Raw genomic sequence first — 20,691 nt, forward strand, 5'->3', positions numbered from 1 at the left:
ACTTTTTGAATTAGGTTGTGCTACTTTAAAATTGGGCGGTGTTTTTCTTAGCAATCTAAGGGGTTGATTTAATTTTGGACATGCGTCATTTTATTTGCTCTTCTTTTTCGAGAGCATTTGATATAAAAACTAAAACTGTAAATCATGATAAATTTTATGGAAGCATTGGTTTATACATTCTTCTTAGTCTTGATTTTATGAATAATTTTTTCGCTATCTTTTAATTATCTCAATTGAAATAACGAGCCTTGTCGATCGAATAGTCTTCTTGTGTGTCTCCAATGACAAATTAATTTATTCTATACATATTTTATTATCCTATTTATACTTATTATATATACGTGCGTGCACGTTCCTTTTTATTTGTCGATATTCCAAATAAACCGAACTAACTAACTAACACGTGATCCATATAAATTGATCGACAGTCAGAGACGAGTTAAATTTTACTCATTCTTTTATAAAAAAAAAAACTATTTTAGACTCGAATTTGATCGAACTCTCCATAGGATCTACCCTAGCTTAAAGCTCCACAACAAAGGGGAAAAACTAAGAAATAGTAAAGCCTCCTCCACATAAATAAGCCGACATGACTTATATGAAACAAAAGCCACAACAACAAAAAAAATATTTGACCCTACATTTAAAATAAGACCAAATTTTTGCAAAGGTACCTGCCTAAGCCAGCGCACATGTAGCTCTTCCTCCATATGATCCAGATCCACCATCAATTAATTCTAGGTTCAGAATAAAATGGACCATTGAAAATACTGGTTCATATTGGAGCATTAATTTTAATTGATGGAAATTTTAAGTGTCACAACAATTTTTTTTAACATGATACTATATGAAGTTTGCACCTTCGTTGTTTCTTAATCAATAAGTTTGCACTCTGATTAGTGATGGTTGATTTTCGTCGTAGAATCTGTGGAATATACACGGTGAGTTTTCCTCTTTCAATCAAATTTTTTCCATCCAAATGAATCAAAATTTGAACTCTTGACCACATATTTAAAGGGATCAAAACCTCTACAATTTGGACTAATTATAATTTTTTTTGAAAAAACAGGACCAATTCATTGTTGCAAGAATGCATCAAAAAGAAGAAAAAAAGATAGACTACCAAGCCACTAAGAACTCATTTCAACAAAAGAGGTAAATAAATTTGTTGTAGTTATTTCAACATGTAGATGTAGTTAAAAATTATAAAATTGAGGTAAATAAATTTGTGTTCATTAAGTACAGTTATTGATAAATGAGTTACCTAATCTTATTAAACATTCATTGAACTACGTTATCTATGTGTTTGAACTACATTGAGGTGAAGGATTTTTACGGTGGAAAAATGTGACTCAAGCTAAAATGGATGGAAATATTACAATAGAACACATTGCAGAGAGCTGTGTTTATGGTACATAGATAAACAAGGATTTTTCACAAGAATGCAGGCAAATTTCATGAAAATAGGAGAAGCAATTTGTATACTCACATGGATGGGTCTCAACTGTACAACGAGTCACATGAGTAATAAGGCATTGTCAAATGTCAACTACTACCTTTCTAAAAGTTTCATTGTAGTTTTTTCATTCAATACATCCTTGCTTTCCCTGAGAAAAGCACAAAACTCTTTAATGCAGTCAAATTGGACGCAGGTATTTGCTTCCGCCTTATTAGACGCAGGTATTTGCCTTTATGTATTGGATTATACAACGATACACACCAGATGATGCTTCAACTAGTACATGGCCCCATAAGACCTAACAAATGAGACGGTAGTAAAAACAAACCCAAATGGAATTTACAGATATATAACACAATGAAGGCGCACATACTAAACAGAAAGAAGATATAACTGTAAACCCATTAAAACTTCTAGAAATTCTGTCAATTCATAAAGAAACTTGATACATTTTTCCTTCATGTCCTTCTCTTTCACAGCTACTTCATGAAGTTGACCATTATCTGTACCGACAATGAATTCCTTCGTGGAAAATACATTTCCAAAGTTAAATCAGAACCTTAAGCAGGAAGGTCTTTGTTAGGCGAATAACTGACTACCTCAAGTTATCTATTTCTTGTTCTACGCAACAGCATTCCACTACAAGAATCCTCTGCCTTTCCTACAAAAAATTTCGTGGGAATAGTGCCAATTTTCGTAGGAATTGTAGCATTTCCGACGACATTTCCTACCAACAGATTTGTAGGGAAAAAGCTGACTATTCCGACAACATTTCCTACGAACTTTGTAGGAAATGTATTTGTGTCAGGGGACCACTTTCAGTCAGAACATTACCTACGAAATTTGGTAGGAAATGTATTTGTGCAAGGGGACCACTTTTGTCAGAACATTACCTACAAAATTTGGTAGGAAATGTATTTCCGTAAGAACGTTTCAGTCAGAACATTACCTACGAAAATCTGGTAGGTACTGTATTTAATATTTAAAAAAAAAATAGCTTCAGGTTTTTTTAAATTGAATTAAAATTAGGTTTTAAAAACTGCACCAAAACTAAATTTGAATTTTGCGCCAAATAAATTCAAATTTGGCTCCAAAAATACAAATTTTCAAAAACTGGAAATTCGAACTTTCGCTCTGCTTCATTAAGAAATATTTTGGCGCCCAAAATTTCATTTTGTATAAATCCACTACACAAGGTATCAAATTAATTACAAAGGTCTACATAAGGAGTGAATTGAGCACAAGGTGTGCAAAATCCACTACACAACAAGTCAAATTACAAAGAAACTAAAAATTAAGCCTTTGCACAATACCTAAAAATTAACTCATGAGGGCAGCCAATTACAAACTCAGATTTTCTCTGCTGAAAACTAACTCCAATTCCAATTACTAACAGATACAGCAGGAGGAACTAAAGGAGAACTAAAGAGAACAAGCAAGAAGTACAAGCAGAGGAGGGGCTTCACCTCAAGGAGAACTAAAGCACCCACCTCAAAACCAAAAGGGAGGCAGTCTGCCAAACCAGAAAAAAAAAAGAAACAAACAGCCCAGCAAAGGAACTAAAAAACAGAAACACGGAAAGCAAAAACAGCGCCCCACTCCAAAACTGAAACACTAACCACTATTGAAACAAATACCGGGCTCCCACAACCATTCGTAAAAAAGACACGGGGCTATTTTCAATCTCTCCACACTCCACTTCCACGAGATAACTTTTACCTCGTCAAAAATATCCACAATCCCTTTAAACCTGAAAATTCATTTATTTTATACCCTCACATAATTCATTATTAAGCCAATTACAAAACCATTGCATCCCAAAACAATATAATCAACCAAAGTAGCAATATGATACACAACATTTTTTTGAGGTTAAACATAATTCATTAAGAACAAGCTGAAACACAGCCATTAATGTTACACGGAACATCAAACAACTACAGAAACAGAAAGAGGCCAAATTGTACCCATAATACTATTACCCAAATTCTATTACCTATAATACTAGTCAAAGAGGCCATATTGTGAGCACCAGAATTTGTGTTCTACCAACAAACAAAACATACATTTGTCAACCTAGTCACTAACTTCCTACAATCCTTGACAATTAAATTAATAGCAGCAAAGCTAGAATTTCTATAATTACAGTTTACCACATTAGCAGCATCAAAATGAATAGAAAGTCTTCAGCGCTTCAGCCAACAAAACCCCAGCGCTTCACCAATAAGCAGATCAACATAAAGTCTTCTCTTTTGCATGCACTTCAGACTGTTTCGCCATCCGAGTTACGCAAAATCAGTCCCTAAACTGTACAGAGTTGCTGCAACATCAATAAAAAGAGAGAAAATGAGATATGGGAGGCAAAAAGAGTAAGCTTAAAAAATCAAGAGTAATACCTTTGTTATCTAATGCCGGTGGAGTGCAACCAGGCTCTTGTACATGGGACTGAAATGTAAGCTGGTATGGTGGATTAAATGTAGCCGGCCGAAATGTAGTGGAACTAGGCTCCCGTGCATATGAATGAAATGTAGGTGGCCTTAATATGGAACCGGGCTCCATGATAACTGCCGACTGATTTCGACGATTATACAAGGCCATTGGGTCAAGATCACCAGAGCTTGTTGGATTGTCTTTCCTTTTACCCGTATTCCCAGACATCTCTGCACAATACAATAAACAAATAATTAACTAATTATATAAAAGCTGCTTATAAGCACACATACAAAGAAGTGAGTTTAGCAGTAATTAAACAATTAAGCTTGTTTGAATATTTCTCAAGTGGCTTGTCCAGAATCTTGTGAATATTACAGAATGTAATCATAGAGAATACAAGCACATAGGATATAAAACTCAATGAACAGAATCTCTACATATACCTTCTTTATCCTTTGACCAATTACACCAGTAGATTCAACTAATATTTCTTCTGCCTTCACTCCAGTAGCTGAAATTATGAACGTTTTCAATCAAGACGCATAAACCATTTCAACATGAAGCACTATAAGGAAGATCAGTCAATTAAACACAATAAATAATGCATACCTTTGCAAGGGTTTCCACACATTCTATCATATCATGGTAACCTGCTTCACCCTGGAGATACATATGGAAGGACTCAATCACTAAAATATTGACATAATTTCAGCCAAAAAAAAATAAAATTAAACATGTTAAACGATCTAAGTTATTACGAGACATTCCTCAAACTAAAGTAACAAGAATAACACTACACTTTAGTAGACTATATGCTTATTATTACTCAAGGCCAGCCCACAGACACATCAAATGGAAAGAGATTGAGTAGCTTACCGTAGCTGCATTTGCATACATATTAACATATAACTCATATCTTATTGAAAACAGATAAAAAATGATATATTATCAAGATTCATAGAATTGGGAGAAGACAATGCAAGTGACAAAAGTTTAAGAAGGGTGAGTCATAACTTATCAAGATTCATTATTTACATGCAGTCATAACTGATTCAGACTCTAACTACTATAAAAAAAAGGGTGAGTCATAGCCAATTCACTTCACTTTCATCTTTAAAAATGAAAGTGCTTCTAAACTGCCTCACTTTGAAATCGAAGTGTGCAATGTGTTTGCTCATGCACCCTCTCATTGAGGCATCTACAAGCATTAAACATTCATCTAAAACCAAGTGATTCAACTCACCAACATAAATTATCCTGTAAATGAAGCATACTGACAAAATCAAATCTAATGGAAAAACACATTCAAATCTAGGTAATTTCATCAAATTACATACTTACAAAATACATTCCCAAATCCTGAATCAAATCCTAATTAGAATAAACACAAATTATAAAAGAGAAACCACAAATATAGAACATAAACCACAAATCTTCACAAACCATAAAAAAAAAAACACAATCCTATAAATATAGAACATAAATCTTCAAGAACCTTACCGATTCAAGAACCTTCGACGGATTGAGTTGGGAGAGACCGAGAGTGAGTTGAGAGAGATCGAGAGTTCAGAGAGACCGAGAGTGAGTTGAGAGAGATCGAGAGTTGAGAGAGATCGAGAGTTGAGAGAGATCACCGAGAGTGAGTTGAGAGAGATCGAGAGTTGAGAGAGACGGAGAGTGAGTTGAGAGAGATTGGAGTAAATTAGGTTAGGGTTTTTTTGTTCCCCTTTTGGATTATACGGTGAAAGTGAGGGAAATATGGAACAAATGAAAATTTTTTAAGTAAAAGTGAGGGAATTGTTTTTGGCCATAAAAAAAAGTGAGGGAATTGTGAAAATGAATGTGGGAAAAAAATTGGATAAAAATATTATTAAAAAAAAACAACATAAAAATTATAAAAGAGAAAAAGAGTGGAATGGATTTAATGAAATCTAAATTTAAGCATTTCACTAAAATAGTTACATCAAGTCTTATTCATCACTACAAAATATACCATCTTCATTGTCTTCTTCGTCTATATGTCTATCTTCCTCATTGTCTTCGGAGTTATTTGCATCATCCTCATTGTTGTTTAACAATTCTATTAACACTTGAGCATCAATTTGAGGACCATCAACATCTTTATCAACCAAATTTGTAATCGGATCTACTTCAATCACATCCGGAACATGTGACATTTCATCATCTTGGTAAGGCACTTCAATATCCGGAACTTCTGTTTCAATTTGACCTCTTGGTTTTGTCTTGATAGCAGAACACCACCCTCGTTTAGCTCGGTGATGAGAAGGATAAGGTACATAATACACTTGAGAACATTTACTTGCCAAGATGAACGGATCAAATGAGTTATATCGTCTATCCATTCGTATATCAACATTTTTGTGTTTTGGATCAATTTTTGTTCCATTTTTGCGTCACCGACCATTTCTTGCATCCGACCAAAATTTCCACACTCCGCTTGCGCTCCACTACTCGACACGTCCGTATTAACATCAAACTCAATATTAATATTCATCGGCTCTCGTTCACCATGATGTTTCCACACATAATAATCATTCATAAAGCCGACCTTCTCTAAATGAGCTTTGACATTTTCTGCGCTCTCAATCGACCCACACATACATTTAATACACGGACATCTTATCCCTCCCTCACTTTTAACAATATCTTGCGACATCGCGTAAGTAACAAATTCTTCAACTCCATCCTTAAAACGCGCTTTAACTATCCTACCACCCGGATATTTTCTATCATACATCCAACTCCGATGAGACATATATTGATCAATCTCCTGCGTATATCATTGACATTAATTCAAAACAATAATGATAATATTTTTTACTAAACATCAAACAATAAGGATGATATTTTTTACTAATATTTTTTTTATCCAAAACTAATATTTTTACTAATATTTTTTAATAATCATAATTTTTTTTACTAAACATCTCCTGCATATATCATCTCTCACTAATATTTTTTTTTTATCCAAAACTATATATAGTATAATAACATTTATATTAATTTTTTATAATAAAAAAACATTTATATTAATTTTTTTTAACTCCACTTCTTTATCAACTAATATTTTTATGAATAATGATAATATTTTTTTTATCCTAACAATTTCAAATAAATTAGACAAACTAACCTCAAATAATGTAATATGATGACAAAAAGCCACAAAAAGCAACAACAACAGCAGCAACACAACAACAATCACACTACAAAAAAAGAATAAATTAAATTAAGATTAATAAAAATAATATACAACATTATATAATAACTAACTATGTAAATAAAATAAATTGACAAAACATGTACCAAAAAAAATATGCACAAAAAAAAGACAAAACGAACCGTATAATAATCTCATTGCAAAATAGATGTCGGTGCACACAAAATTAGAGAATAGTAGATAGATATAAAATTTAAAGAAAAAAATATGAGATGGAAGTGAAGAAGAAAGAAATGGTGTGTTTGTTGAAATTTGGTGAAGAAGAAAAAAATGCTGTACTCTCCCGTTGCACAATTCAATATTATTGGTAAAGGGTGGTTGGAGCATCATTGATGATGATTGTGTTGCGTTGGAATTTTTTTTTATTTTAAAATAAAACATTTCCGACGAAATGTTGGTAGGAAATGTTTTTCGATTTTAATTTCCATATAGAATAAAACAATTCCGACGAAAATGTTTGTAGGAAACGTTTATTCAACGGTCAAAGACATTTCCTACAAAAATGGTCGTAGGAAACGTTCCTCAAAAGGCGTGCCACTTAGGAAAATGTTCAGAACCGGTACTGTTCACCTACGAATACAATTTTGGTAGGAAATGTTTGTCGGAAATGCAAGGAATTCTTGTAGTGTTCACAACAAGACCTTAAAGCTTGCTCAAAACCCACAGCTAGGTTCATTTTGCATGACTATAGAAAGTTTCAGCTCCTCCTGGCCAACAATAGCGGCAATCCAGTGACACCCTCCTCGATCAACAAAAGACATCAACAAAAACTTTGTGGATTAAATGTCCCCTCCTCAGGATGACCTGCAGATAGGTCAAACTATGTACTCCAACCATAGAATAATATATCAGACTCTCATCAACCCAGTTGAACAAGAAGAACATCAAAGCACAAGAAAAACTCTAAATTTCATGTGCCTGAAGGTGTAGGTCAATGGTATGGATTGGGACAATGAAGGAGTACTAGGAAGGAGGTTCGTAGCTAATTTTTTTTTTTTGTTATTAGGAAATGTGGACCTGGTGATCCAAAGTTTGGCTGCGAGGTAAGTAAAACTTGATAAAGAATTGTTCCTACCAGGAATCTATAGCACAATCTTTGCTGCTAACAAATACTCATCTTCCTAACAAATTAAACATTAACATTTCTAAATTCGCATTAACCGAAGCAAAGCATTGTCAATCAGTAAAACAGCATCATTGAAAATTTGAAATAGTGAACCCCTACTCTATATCACAGTTCAATTACATATAAATTGCCAATTTAGACACCCAAAATGTCAATTAAAGTTACTAAATTTGATATCCCATATCAAAAGGGGGGTCAAATGTCAATTCATTTCCAGTATAGTGATTGGAGAACACACATCAATATTAAAAATCAATAGAAAATGTGTATCCACAGAGAATCAAAACCAAAAATTACAATTGGTACTCCATCAGTTAGAGTGTGCTGCTTCAAGCACTTTTTCTTTTCTACGGGGTTCACAAATAGGGTTAGGAATAGGTCATGCGGTTTACAGGCGTCTTCGGCCTGACCTGTTTAAGTCTGGCCTGACAAAAATGTAAGGTTTGGGCTTTGAAAAAAGCCTATTTACATAAATAGATCAGACTCATACTTTTAAAAAAGCCTACAAAACCTGATAGACCGACCTATTTATATTTAATAATTATTATTTACGTTATATTATTATGTAATATTATTATTTATATAATAATTTTATTATGGCATACTTAACTTTGGCATATTTGTTATTTTACTAACTTTTAATTTTTGTGTTAATCATTTTATTAGTTTTTTCTTAATGTTGTACAAATTATAAAAATTTAAATGTGAAATAGGTTTTAAAGCCTGTTTAGCCTATTTATAAATACTATATAGAGTGATTAAAAAAAACTATATAGAGACATTTATGTAACATAGGCTTTTAAACAGGCTACAAGGTCGGGCCAAACTTTAAAAAGACTCGGGCCAAACAAAAAATAATTGCATTTGATAGATCATAGGGCATGCTTAGACATGAGGAAAAATCGTAGGCCAACTGTCAAAGTCTGGCCTGACCTGGACTATTCCCAACCCTATTCACAAATCACAATTTTAAGGTCAAAATTACAAATTTGCAAAGTTATAAAAGTTAAGGGTCAAAAACACAAATTTATGAGAGTTAGGGTAAAAAAAGTGCAGTTTAGTACTTTAGTCCAACAAAAAAAGATTGAAAACAACAAACTCACACAAGCACCACCGCGACTCCGCCAGAATTCACGTCTTGGTGGCCGTCAATAGTAGCAGCCTCGTAAAGTCGTATCGCAGGTGAGTCTCAATTCAACACAGCATCAACTCGTTACTCTTCCACAAACAAATACCATTTTTTTTTTATTTTGTATATTTGATAGCTATATTGTGAAAGTAGAAATCCTCTGCGTGAGGAGAAAACCCCAAGAAAGATTTTCATTCTCCATTTTGTCTTCTGTTTTTTTCAATCACACACTTCCATTTTTCTTTACAGCTTCACCGACTAAAGCATAGGAGAAATATAGCAGCTAAAAAAGTGTGATTGATGATGTTAGGTGCTGCTACAATAACAAGATCTCTTTCCCGTTTTCACTTCAATTACCATTCTCCTCCTCTTCTAACAACCACATGGTATGTCTCTCTTCTCTTTCTAAATTATAAATTTCAATTTTTACTAATTATTTAGATAAATAGCTTAGATCAAATTGTTAGATAATAACTTATTGAGCTTAAGCGATTGGGCTCATTAGGTTTATAGTCCACTAGGTTTTACTATATAATAATCTTTTGTAATTCTATTTTATTAAGCTAATGCAATGATATTCTATAGAAACCCTAGCCGTCCTTCTCTTTTCCTGTTTGTATATCTCTGATTCTAACACAAATAACTTAGAATTCTGTTATGTCAGTTGTTGGTTTTTACTTAAAAATTACATTTTTATTGACAATATATCTTGCTATTCATAATAAGATTCGATTCACGACTCAAAAATACCATAGGTCTTTCAATTCATATTTGAATCTCGATATGTTAACTATGCACACATAACTGACTTCACTTCTTCATAAAGATTAAGCAAGGATTACCGAGTTTCTGTAATGAATCATATATAGGCCCTAGAGAATATAATAGCCCAAGTTGCATCAGTTAAGTTAGGTGATTAATCATGTTCTAGAATGATCTAGAAGAATGATAAGTCATTGGTTAGTGAGGAGGATTAACCAATGCTATATATAATGGTATTGTATGCATGTAATAAACAAGCAAAATGAATGAATGAAGTTAGTTATTTTAGCTTAGTATAGTTTGTTAGTCTCTTTTAGCAATTATCTCTTTCAATTAATTTATGAACAACTAAAAAGTTGTTCATAACATTTTCCTTATATTTGTTTGCTTTGTGGCAGTATCTTTCATGAATCGCATGGAATGTAATAGGATATTGGTGATGGATTTGATGATATTTATGTTATTTAGGATTTTATTATCTTTGGTGATAGTGGAAAATGGTTAATCCTATAAGGTCAATGTAACTTCAAAATTGCATTTTGCTAGAGTTTTGGAAAGTTATGTGTAGATCTAATAGTGTCTACTAAGCCTTACTATCAGGTGCTAGTGTGCTTGGCTAATTCTTAATATTCTCCACGAACACATAGGTAGGGAGGGGATCGAGTTACTCTAAGAATGACCGTCTAGGTTTTCTTGAAGAACTTAGATTTGGGGATGTTATGTAGTTGAGTCTCATTTGTGATAATCAGATCGTCTTGTCTATTGTCTCAAATCCAGTGTTTCACGAGAGAATATAGGGATGAGAATGTCTAGGAAATGGATGTAAATCCACCGACAAAAGTGGAATGTGCAGCCTTAAGTTTGGGTGATACAAAGGAATGTCGATTTCAACCTAAAACTATGAAGTTATAAGAAAAAAAAATAGTGAATCCCAGTTGACAACTTTTGGATGTTTGTTTATACATATAGCCTATTGGATTATCACTAACTTGAACTTCTTAATGAAAAATGTACATTAAATTAATTGAAAGTTTGTCTTTTGCTCTAAATATTGATGTCTGATTACAGATATTAGACTTTATCATTCTCATCCCAACCAATCTCTTTCAATTTGGACTGTTTTTAACCGGTAAAAGTTAATCCATTGGCAGGTTACGGGATTTTTCAACAGAGTCATTTCTTGACAAAGAGAGTGTTATGAGCGAAGTCTTGAAAGAATTTCGTGCCACCATTGAAAATGCTCCAGCATCCCGTGCTGGAGTCTATTATGCATATATTGATAGGATGTGCAAGTTTGGAAACCTTTCAGCTGCAACTCAAATGCTACAAATTTTAAATGATAAGAACATTGTCATTTCCCGTAATTTGTATAATCTCATATTAGTGGAAGCAATTCTAAAGAATGACATTGACCTTTCATGTCAAGTGCTCAAGAAATTATTATTGTCGGGTGAATCCCCGAGTGCAACTTCGTGCATTAAGTTTGCTCAGGCTTTCAGAAAAGTAATCCATTTGTTGGAGCTCCTTAAATTTTTTAAAGAAATAGTATCAGAAACAAGTTGTTCAAGTATATCATCATTCATAAACAAGATGGTTTTTGCCTTTGCCAAAAGCGGACAGAAGGATAGGGCCTTGATGATATTTGAGCATCTTAAAAGACAGAACGATAGATGTTTTGACTTAACCACATATAATATTGTTCTATATATCTTAGGTGGTACGGGCCGTGTGGATGAAATGCTTGATGTGTTTGCATCTTTGAAAGAAGCAGGTTTTGTTCCGGATACTATTTCTTACAATACTCTAATAAATGGATTGCGAAAGGTTGGAAGATTTGATATGTGCTTTGAATATTTTAAGGAAATGAAGGAGAATGGAAATGAACCGGATTTGCTTACATATACCTCTTTAATTGATGTTTTCGGCCGAGCAGGAAATATCAAGGAATCATTGAAATTCTTCAGGGAGATGAAGCTTAAGGGGATTTTTCCTTCAATTCAAATCTACAGATCACTAATCCATAATTTAAATAAAATAGAGAAGATTGAGTTGGCAACAGAACTTTTAGAAGAGATGAATTCATCATCAACTTGTCTAGCTGGTCCTAGTGATTTCAAGACATTCAAGACAAAAAGAAGGCTAAGAAAGAGTTAAAGATAGAATGGAATGCACTGACACCTCTTTGTTGCAATGTGATGTTGATCTCATGAGTGGCTGCCATAGTTGATGTTAGATACATGCAACTGGAGAGCATACTAAATTCAATTTTGTCATTAATTTGTTAAGGCATATGCCCTTCAATTTTGTCATGAAAAGACAGTACAATTTGTGTAATTTTTTATAGGGTCATGCTAAACAGTGCCTCAGGGTACTTCTTAAGCATACCAAAAGAGAAAATAAAAAATAAAATTAATACTGAAAATACACGCATTTCGAAACAAAATTTCTATTTTAATATGCTTAACCAGTGTCCGGGGCACTGTTTAGCTTTTGTTTTTTTTTATATAAAGGATTTATTGTGTTAAAAGGGCACATAATGGTAAACTTATTAGTCATTTGTTTGATTCCTCTTCATGATCTTATTGTGACTTTAGCATATCAAAGAATTTTCCAAAATTTGTTTTAAAAAAAAATCAAATATCATATAGTCCTGTTTTATAACTGTCTTTTAAAAATATTAAGAAATTTTATTCGTTAGTGTAAAATTAATTTACACTAAAGATGAATATCTTTACTCGAAGGGTCTGTTTGGTTCGAAATAGATGGAGGGGAGAGGAGGTGAGAAAATATTTTTAATAAAGAGTAATTTTGGTAGAAGCTCTCAAATATCTTAGATATATATATATATTAGAAACTCTCTCAAATATTATAAATACTTTTTTTTAACTCTCAAATATATTTTTTTTTTGTAGAAACTCTCAAATATCTTAATTTCTTTTTGTACTCTGTTTGATTTAAAACTGGTTGTTGGACTGGACAAATTAGGTAGCAAGGGACATGACAAAAACAATAATTTTTGTCTCTCACTGAACCACAATACTCCCTCCGGTCCTTTTGATAAGGAACACTTTGAAAAAAAAACTACAAACCAAGAAAACACATTGTAAATAGTTATCTTCATTTAATACTTCTATGAATTTAGATGTATTTCTTGAATACCCCTATTCATTTACTCTTAATTTCACAAACTTACTTACTTTTAAGATTCTCTCTCATAATAAATAAGGGCACATATGAAATTAAACATCTAATACATTTAAATATTGGTCAAAGTTTCTTATAAAAATGACCAATTTTTTTTCCACTTTTGTTTCTTATAAAAATGACTGGAGGGAGTATAACTTTTTGCCCACAGTACAACTACAAAAATTACGAAAATATCCATTTTATTTTCGAACTTAAAATATTATCACCCTATATTTCTCTGGTACATGTCATGTATTATCCTGTTCTATTATGTCCAATCCTTCCTGTTTTACGAATCAAACGCACTCTAAGGGTTTGAGAGAATTTCTACAAAAAATAATATAATATTTAAGATATTGGAGAGTTTCTACCAAAATTATCCTTTATTAAAAATATTATCTTATCTCCCCTTCCCTCCATCTACTTCGAACCAAACAGACCTAAAAATATGAGATTAATGAATACAAACATTGTAAATTTTAATTTTGATTTGTGTAATATTGACCGAATATGGTTTTCATATTAAAAAAAATATTCAAGGTTTGAAAATAGAAAAATATAACATGGTAAAAAAATGGTTAAAAAATAAAATTAAACAAATTATTTTTTAGTATTAATCATCTGATTCTCATGAGAAGAGAGTCCGATAATTCAGAATTTGACCGCGAAATAAATAAATTCTAACTTAGAATTATTCCTACAAAAAAATTTTAACTTGAATTCTTCTGATCAAACGATTTATCCTAGAAAAAATTCAACAAATTAAAATTTATTACTTAGGAATAAAATCAAATATGACTTGTCCCATGAGCTTGGCTCAATTGGTTGGACATTGCATTATATATGCAGAGGGCCGGGGTTCGAACCCCGGTCATCCCACTTATCCATCTTAAGGGTGGAATTTCTAGCCGCTAGGCTACTTGACAAAAAAAAGAAAAAATCAAATATGACTTGGGCCCAATAAAAATCAAAGTAGTTTTGTAAAGCAATTCCAACCCGGCTCATAACATTCGGGTTTTAGGGTTTTACTGCAGCTCTATAAATTCATAGCACCATCCCTTCTCTCTTCATTCACAACCTTCATAACCCACCATTGTACGGGATTTAGATCTTCCTTGTTTTTTCCTCTCCGGTACTCTCGGATCCGAGAGAGAATCGGAGAGGAAAAACATGAGAGGATATAAATCCCCATAGCATGATAGGGTTAAGCAATAGCCGCTGCTGTAGATCTAGAACTAGAATTCTATATGTCATCACAAAATCTCAATGTTTTTAAATTTTCTTTTTGTTTGTTGAATTTGCCTCACTACACCTTTATCTTGTTTTCAAATATTTGCCATGAAAATCAAAGCTAGTCATAGAGGCACAAATCGATTCTTTAGCGGTTTTCACGTGGTGGTTTTAACCTTTCAATGTTTATGCCTCTAAAAAAATCCGCCACATTATTTATACACTTCTAAGATTTTTCATTTTTTTTTGTGAAACCCTAAATTTTGGCTATGATTATATATTATCCGCGCTTCTGAGTTTTTCTATGAAGTATATCGGAATAAATGGTTGAATTTCTTAATATGAGCCAAATTTTAATGTTTTTTGTTTAGTTTGTTTTAGCTAGTTTGATCTTCAGAGCAGCCCAATTGGATATAATCACCTAAGCCTTGGTTGTTATTACAATTTGGTAATGACTAGTACAATTCTTATTATTATTTATCTTTGTGTTTTGTCATTTGTGTATTACTTTTGATTTGATTGTAATTGTATTTTTATTGCTTATGTTAATTTGATGCATTAGAATTGCCTATGATTATATTATATCCGAATTTTTTGAGGTGTTTTGGATCTAAGCCCCTGTTTACAGGGAGAACCTACTTGGTGAAGATACATTCATATGACATTAATGGATTGAATGAGGCTTTGATTATTGAAAGTTTAATACTATCTTGTTTTACCATCAATACTCTAAATGCTAATTATAATTTGGATCATATTTCTTTGTTTGATTGTTGAAAATATCTTTATCTTTGTTTTACTATAAATACATGCTTAACATTGTGAGGGTTAATATATATGTACTTCTTTGTTTGTTTTAAGTAATCTAGTACTAGTTGAGTTTTGGTTAGCTAAATTGTGTTTTTGTCTACTACCAATGATGTTTTTTAACAATCCAACTTGTTTGAGGTTGTAGTATACCCAAGATCCTGTTTATCAGGGTGAACCTACTTGGTGTTGCTACATTTCCAATGACATAAAGAGATTAAACTGAGATTCACTAGTCTTATTATTTGTTACTTTTGAATTTAGCATTGCCATATTTAGCATTTCCATTTAGCTTTATTGAGTTTCAACTATACTCTTTTCCTTTTTAATTTGGTTTAGAGTCTGAAAAAACTCATAGATTTAGTGTTGTCTATCAGCTTCATCTTTTGTTACCACGAGAATGGAGACAAATAACAGCACAACATTTCTTAATAAGTAGATTGCAACATATATAATTTGGAGTATTTTGAATATAGGGGTTGCTGTGATGATTATAAACAATTCCTCGTACTGAATGCCATTGACATGGCATGATAGACAATTTACACCCATAGAATATGAGCATCACCCCCTTTCTATATAGGAGTTGATTTTTGTTCTTTGTTTATGATTTATTGGATTTCATGACCATGTACTGGAGTAACAATGCTGTTTTGTAGAGCATGATTTACATGAATGTTTTCTCTCTAGCTAACTCCTTATATTGATTGAGTGGTGTTTAAAGCCCCATCCAAAATTTATTGAGATTGGGGTTACGCACACCTCCATATTCTAACAAGTTAGTTTTTCAACATGTCAATGATTATTACTACATATACTGAGTATCCTTTTGCATCATTCTTGTATTCTGAGTATCCTAAGACATAAATTTTTGTAATACCTGTAATTAGATTGAAACTTTTTTCTTTATGCCTTGTAGGAATTAATATCTAGCAATATGTGGTATCATTGGATTGTTATTTTGGTTTTTGGGATGATTATTGATCCTAGTCTTTTGAGTGTATGTTCATGCTATTTGAATTTCTTTTAAATGCTGACCTTTGTTTCACTTATTTTAACCCTATCCTTACTTGAACTTAACTGCAGTAGCAAATGTAAGGTGTAGTTTATTGTGTTCGAACTACTTTCAGAAACTATAAATTGTCATTGAATTTTTCAACCTTATAGAGAAGCAGGACATCTATTTACTTGGAGATAAATTGTACATTCTATTTGAAGCCATGGTACATATGTTAACATGTGTTTAAGGTACATGGTATCTAAAATTAGAATTATGCATTTAATAATACATTGATTTTAATGTTTAAAAAGTATAATCTACAAGTTTCAATAAAATATTGCTATATTTGCATTTTTAACATGTGCCCTTATGACACATGTTAACATTTTCTATAAATAAAATTAAGAAAATGTTAACATGTGTCCTTAGGGCACATGTTATCAAGTCTAATATAGAAATATTTTTTTTTGTACTTGTATAATCTATCTATTTAACATTAACTTTCTTTTATTATTTAAAGCTAAATTTCTCTATTTGAAGAGTTTGTTATGTTAACCTAACTCAAAATACATCGAGGAAACTTATGATCTTAATTGAGGTGTGCAATCGAGCATATTTTATAAAAAGATGACCAATAAACCAAGTTGCAAAATTCAAAAACATGGGAGAAATTGCAATTTATTGTTGGATTGAAATGGATTTTATAACTTAAAATGAACGATGCTTTCTAGTACTTCATAGTTTCTCAAAGATAATGCTCTTCATAATAGAGAAGCAGAAACTACGACCTTAGCAACAAATGTAAGGTGCTGTTTGTGTTGTATTGTATCTACTTTCAGAAACTATGATCAATCTTGGTCAAACCGATTGGTTCGGTTCAGCCACTTGAGACAGAAAATAGATAATATATCAGTTGGTCACATAGTTTAGTTAATTAATTAATCATGGCATTATGCATCAAAAAAGTCAATCTTGGCAGCATCTTTTTCTTTGCTTGATCCCAACTCCAAGTAATATATATATATAGACACATTCTTCCATGCTACTTCCTTTCACTCTAGTTTATTTTATTATTTCAGTTTCCATGACTTATAAATAGCCTAAAACTCGATAGACACCATCAAACACTTGCATCAATCTAAATTGACTCAAAACAGAAACAAGTGTTCTAATGGAGGAAAAAATTATTTCTTCCAAACCATGTGCCAAAGAAGATAGCATTGATTTAACCCAAATAACACTCAGACCCTTTCATCTTTCGGACCTTGACGATATCATGGTGTGGTCAACCGATGAAAAAGTGGCCAATTTCTGCTCTTGGGAACCTTACACTAGCAAAGATGATGCAATCAAATTCATTGAAAGTATAGAAACCAAGTTTCTACGTTGCAAAGCAATATGCCATAATGATCGTGCTATTGGGTGCATGCTTATGTTTGCAAGTTCACTTGATGATAAAAGTAGAAACAAATCTGCAGAAATTGGTTATAATCTAGGCTCTAAATATTGGGGTAAAGGGATTGCAACGTGTGCTGTGAAACAAATTGTTATGGCTGCATTCAGTGAAATGTCACACTTGGAAAGGCTTGAAGCTCTTGTTGATGTGGAAAATGTTGGGTCTCAAAGAGTGCTGGAGAAAGCTGGTTTTCAAAAGGAGGGAGTTCTCAGGAAGTATTTGTTCATGAAAGGAAAAAACAGAGATATGATCATGTTCAGTATTCTTTCAACTGATCTTCAGCTATGATTAATTTGTTTAGAAAATATGAGCAAATTTTCACCAAAGGGCACACATATTGATACATGAAATGGTGTCTTGACATAGAGTCATTTAGAGGAGGGAGAGATCTTGGCCTTCTCGTCTTGATACATGAAATGGTGGAAATACCATACTTATTATATTAAAAAGTTCAATATTTTATTTTGTCAAGTAGTTTATTGACTAAAAATTCCACTCGTGAATAAGTGGAGTGTCCGGAGTTTGAACTCTGACCCCTGCATATATATTGTGATGTCCCTATTAACTGAGTTAATCATATTGTTCTGATAAAAATGAAATCTATTTTAATGCCATATCGGTTGTTTTATAAACTTGTCCAATACTAAATTATAGATACATAACTTATGAGTCTAAATAATTCACTCATAGTATAATCTATTTTAATAGATTTCACTCTTGTATCATAGTATTAATCTTCTATCATAGTGGTAAATCAATAAAAAAAAAATCATTAAAACACCGCATGTCCTGATCCCTTACATATTTTAGATTTTATATGGGTCTAATTCATGTTGATTATTAGAGGGTAATCAGCTAGTTTATTCATTCACAAGAGTGAATTATTTAGGCAAGGATACAATAGCTTGTAAACTAAGCAACACAGATTCTAGGCCTGGCAGGCAAGCCCAAGGCCTTGCAGCGCGCACGCTCATAAGCAGGCCTAGACACTGACTAGCACAAGCACACTAACATACATGCCTAACAATTCAACCTTACAAAACCGGCTTGTAAAGTGAGGATTGCCTCTACTTTGTAAACACTTAGTCAGACCATCTCTCAACCGATGTGGGACTTCTTAACAACATAATCAACATACCCTTCTGTTCAAATTCAGCGATTAACATTAAAAAAAATTGATTTTAAATTTTGTGGGAATACGTGTCTATATAGTTTTTAAAAGAATTTTGTTTACAAGATTAAAATAAAATTTCAAAAGATAATATAATATTGTATTAGTATTTTTTTCAAGTGAAAAGAAAAATATCTATCTCGTAAAAATAACTCAATTTATAGTAGTGCAAATATTATTGAAGAGGCAGGCCAAACCCTAAATTTTTCACTTCTCCAATGCATATTGTGTGTGAATCTAAACACTAATATATTAAAAAATAAAAAATCCCCCTTTTTTTTTTACAAACAAAATCTCCCGTTTAAAAGTATATTATTGGACAAAATAAAAAATCTCCGTTTAAAAAAATAAATAAAATGAAAACCTTTTTGGTTTGTGAATGCCACCGCTTCCGGTAATTGTCCTCAAAATTTGAGATCCTTGATACACAAGGCAACACTTCTGAATAAAACCAAAAAACGACTCCAAAAAGATTTTTTAAAAAAAGAAAGAATAAAAGAAAAGAATAATAAAAACGTGTTTGGGTAACGGAGGACTCAAGACGAAGGAAGATAGAAGACAATGGCCGGTTTAGCCGCCACAGCAACAACCCTAACCAACCCTTATCTTGTCCGCCTTCCTTCTCTCCGGTAAGGTTTGAATATCCATGTTCTTACTGAAAGGTGTAGAGATGAAAAGATTTGTTGTCGATGTGTAGATGTTTGTTACATGTTTCATGATTTGATCATTTGTTGTTGTTGTTGTCATGACTCATGAGTTATGTATGTTTTTCTTTGCTTTATTGTTTTATAGTGGCGGATCGGGGGCTCAAGCCGCCACTATGAAACATATATTTTCTTTAATAATAATGTAACAAAATATTAGTATAATTTTTGCAAGCTCTCTCATAAGATTGATTAAGCTGCTAATTTACACTTACACGATCTCCGTGAATTCAGCTCAGTTGTTAATGTGCAGGAGTCGGAGTTTAAACTCCAAACACTCCACTTATTCATCTTTAAGGTGAAATTTTTAGCAACTAGACTATTTCACAATAAAAACTTACACTTACACATAATTAGTACTACAAAATTATCTTTTCGGTTCAATTTTTTTTTTTTCGTTTACGGTTTTCAACTTTTTATTAACACAATTTCTACTTCTTAATTTATTTTCTCTAGGACCTCCAACTCTCCAATCAAAATTTTCACACAATGTGTCTCATAATTTTATTCTTCTTAATTATTTTGTAGCCTCTCCTGATAAGAGAGTAACACAAACCTTTTATTTCCTCTTCTTTTTGTTCTTAATTCTTAGTTTTCTCTTTTTATTTGTGTTTTATAAAAAAAAAGTATTATATATTCATTTAATTTCGTTAGCAAAATAAATTAGGTATCTTCTACACAATGAATTGGTACAAACAGTAAGAGATTTGAGTCATTTAAGTAAGTTGTTTGAGGTTCAATTCCCAACACTTGTCTAAGGAGAAAATTCGAAAGGAAAACGTGAAATCACCTTATCTGTCCAACAATATTTTCATTTGTTATACAATAATATTTTTTAATTTCCACCAAAGAAAATTTCCAGATCCGCCACCGATTGTTTATCATTTATTTGTATTTTGAAACTCACAATTTATGTGTATTTGGTATTCAACTAGGAATAAAGATTTGTTTCCACAAAGACGCGTTACATTCCAAAGGAAAAAGATTCCT

General features: G+C 32.3%; 2 protein-coding genes, 2 long non-coding RNA genes and 5 other non-coding genes across 9 annotated transcripts; 7 read left to right on the top strand and 2 right to left on the bottom strand.

Annotated features, from left to right (window-relative positions):
• Positions 1-2,577: 2,577 nt before the first annotated feature.
• Positions 2,578-7,285, bottom strand: LOC123894663. The gene is made up of 3 exons (XR_006803890.1): positions 7,253-7,285; positions 7,044-7,116; positions 2,578-3,209 (listed from the first exon to the last, which is right to left on the bottom strand). It is a non-coding gene; the product is annotated as an uncharacterized LOC123894663 (long non-coding RNA).
• Positions 3,270-5,739, bottom strand: LOC123894662. Its single transcript, XR_006803889.1, has 4 exons — positions 5,393-5,739; positions 4,502-4,552; positions 3,856-4,403; positions 3,270-3,779 (listed from the first exon to the last, which is right to left on the bottom strand). It is a non-coding gene; the product is annotated as an uncharacterized LOC123894662 (long non-coding RNA).
• A 2,021-nt stretch (positions 7,286-9,306) lies between the features above and the next one.
• On the top strand, positions 9,307-12,519 carry LOC123894664 (pentatricopeptide repeat-containing protein At1g11900-like). The gene is made up of 3 exons (XM_045944717.1): positions 9,307-9,438; positions 9,634-9,771; positions 11,299-12,519. Exons 2-3 carry the CDS (start codon positions 9,686-9,688, stop codon positions 12,299-12,301), a joined length of 1,089 nt encoding a protein of 362 aa, XP_045800673.1. The 5' UTR covers positions 9,307-9,438; positions 9,634-9,685; the 3' UTR covers positions 12,302-12,519.
• A 1,889-nt stretch (positions 12,520-14,408) lies between these two features.
• Positions 14,409-18,450, top strand: LOC123894665 (uncharacterized N-acetyltransferase p20-like). The gene has a single exon (XM_045944718.1). It carries the CDS (start codon positions 17,542-17,544, stop codon positions 18,112-18,114), a length of 573 nt encoding a protein of 190 aa, XP_045800674.1. The 5' UTR covers positions 14,409-17,541; the 3' UTR covers positions 18,115-18,450.
• On the top strand, positions 14,828-14,912 carry LOC123900225. Its single transcript, XR_006805878.1, has one exon. It is a non-coding gene; the product is annotated as a small nucleolar RNA U36a (small nucleolar RNA).
• Positions 15,130-15,246, top strand: LOC123900197. The gene has a single exon (XR_006805848.1). It is a non-coding gene; the product is annotated as a small nucleolar RNA Z278 (small nucleolar RNA).
• On the top strand, positions 15,485-15,599 carry LOC123900199. Its single transcript, XR_006805851.1, has one exon. It is a non-coding gene; the product is annotated as a small nucleolar RNA Z278 (small nucleolar RNA).
• Positions 15,692-15,797, top strand: LOC123900212. Its single transcript, XR_006805866.1, has one exon. It is a non-coding gene; the product is annotated as a small nucleolar RNA snoR97 (small nucleolar RNA).
• On the top strand, positions 15,849-15,937 carry LOC123900220. Its single transcript, XR_006805873.1, has one exon. It is a non-coding gene; the product is annotated as a small nucleolar RNA snoR8a (small nucleolar RNA).
• Positions 18,451-20,691: the final 2,241 nt, after the last annotated feature.

Source organism: Trifolium pratense, linkage group LG7 (genome assembly GCF_020283565.1).
Source record: "Trifolium pratense cultivar HEN17-A07 linkage group LG7, ARS_RC_1.1, whole genome shotgun sequence".
NCBI lineage: Eukaryota > Viridiplantae > Streptophyta > Magnoliopsida > Fabales > Fabaceae > Trifolium > Trifolium pratense.

What these genes read in the sequence shown, in the direction of transcription:
- LOC123894664 (XM_045944717.1), top strand. Translation starts at nt 9,686, where the DNA reads ATGATGTTAGGTGCTGCTACAATAACAAGATCTCTTTCCCGTTTTCAC. An exon ending in CCTCTTCTAACAACCACATG is followed by an intron (nt 9,772 to 11,298) that starts GTATGTCTCTCT and finishes ATCCATTGGCAG; the next exon opens with GTTACGGGATTTTTCAACAG.
- LOC123894665 (XM_045944718.1), top strand. Translation starts at nt 17,542, where the DNA reads ATGGAGGAAAAAATTATTTCTTCCAAACCATGTGCCAAAGAAGATAGC.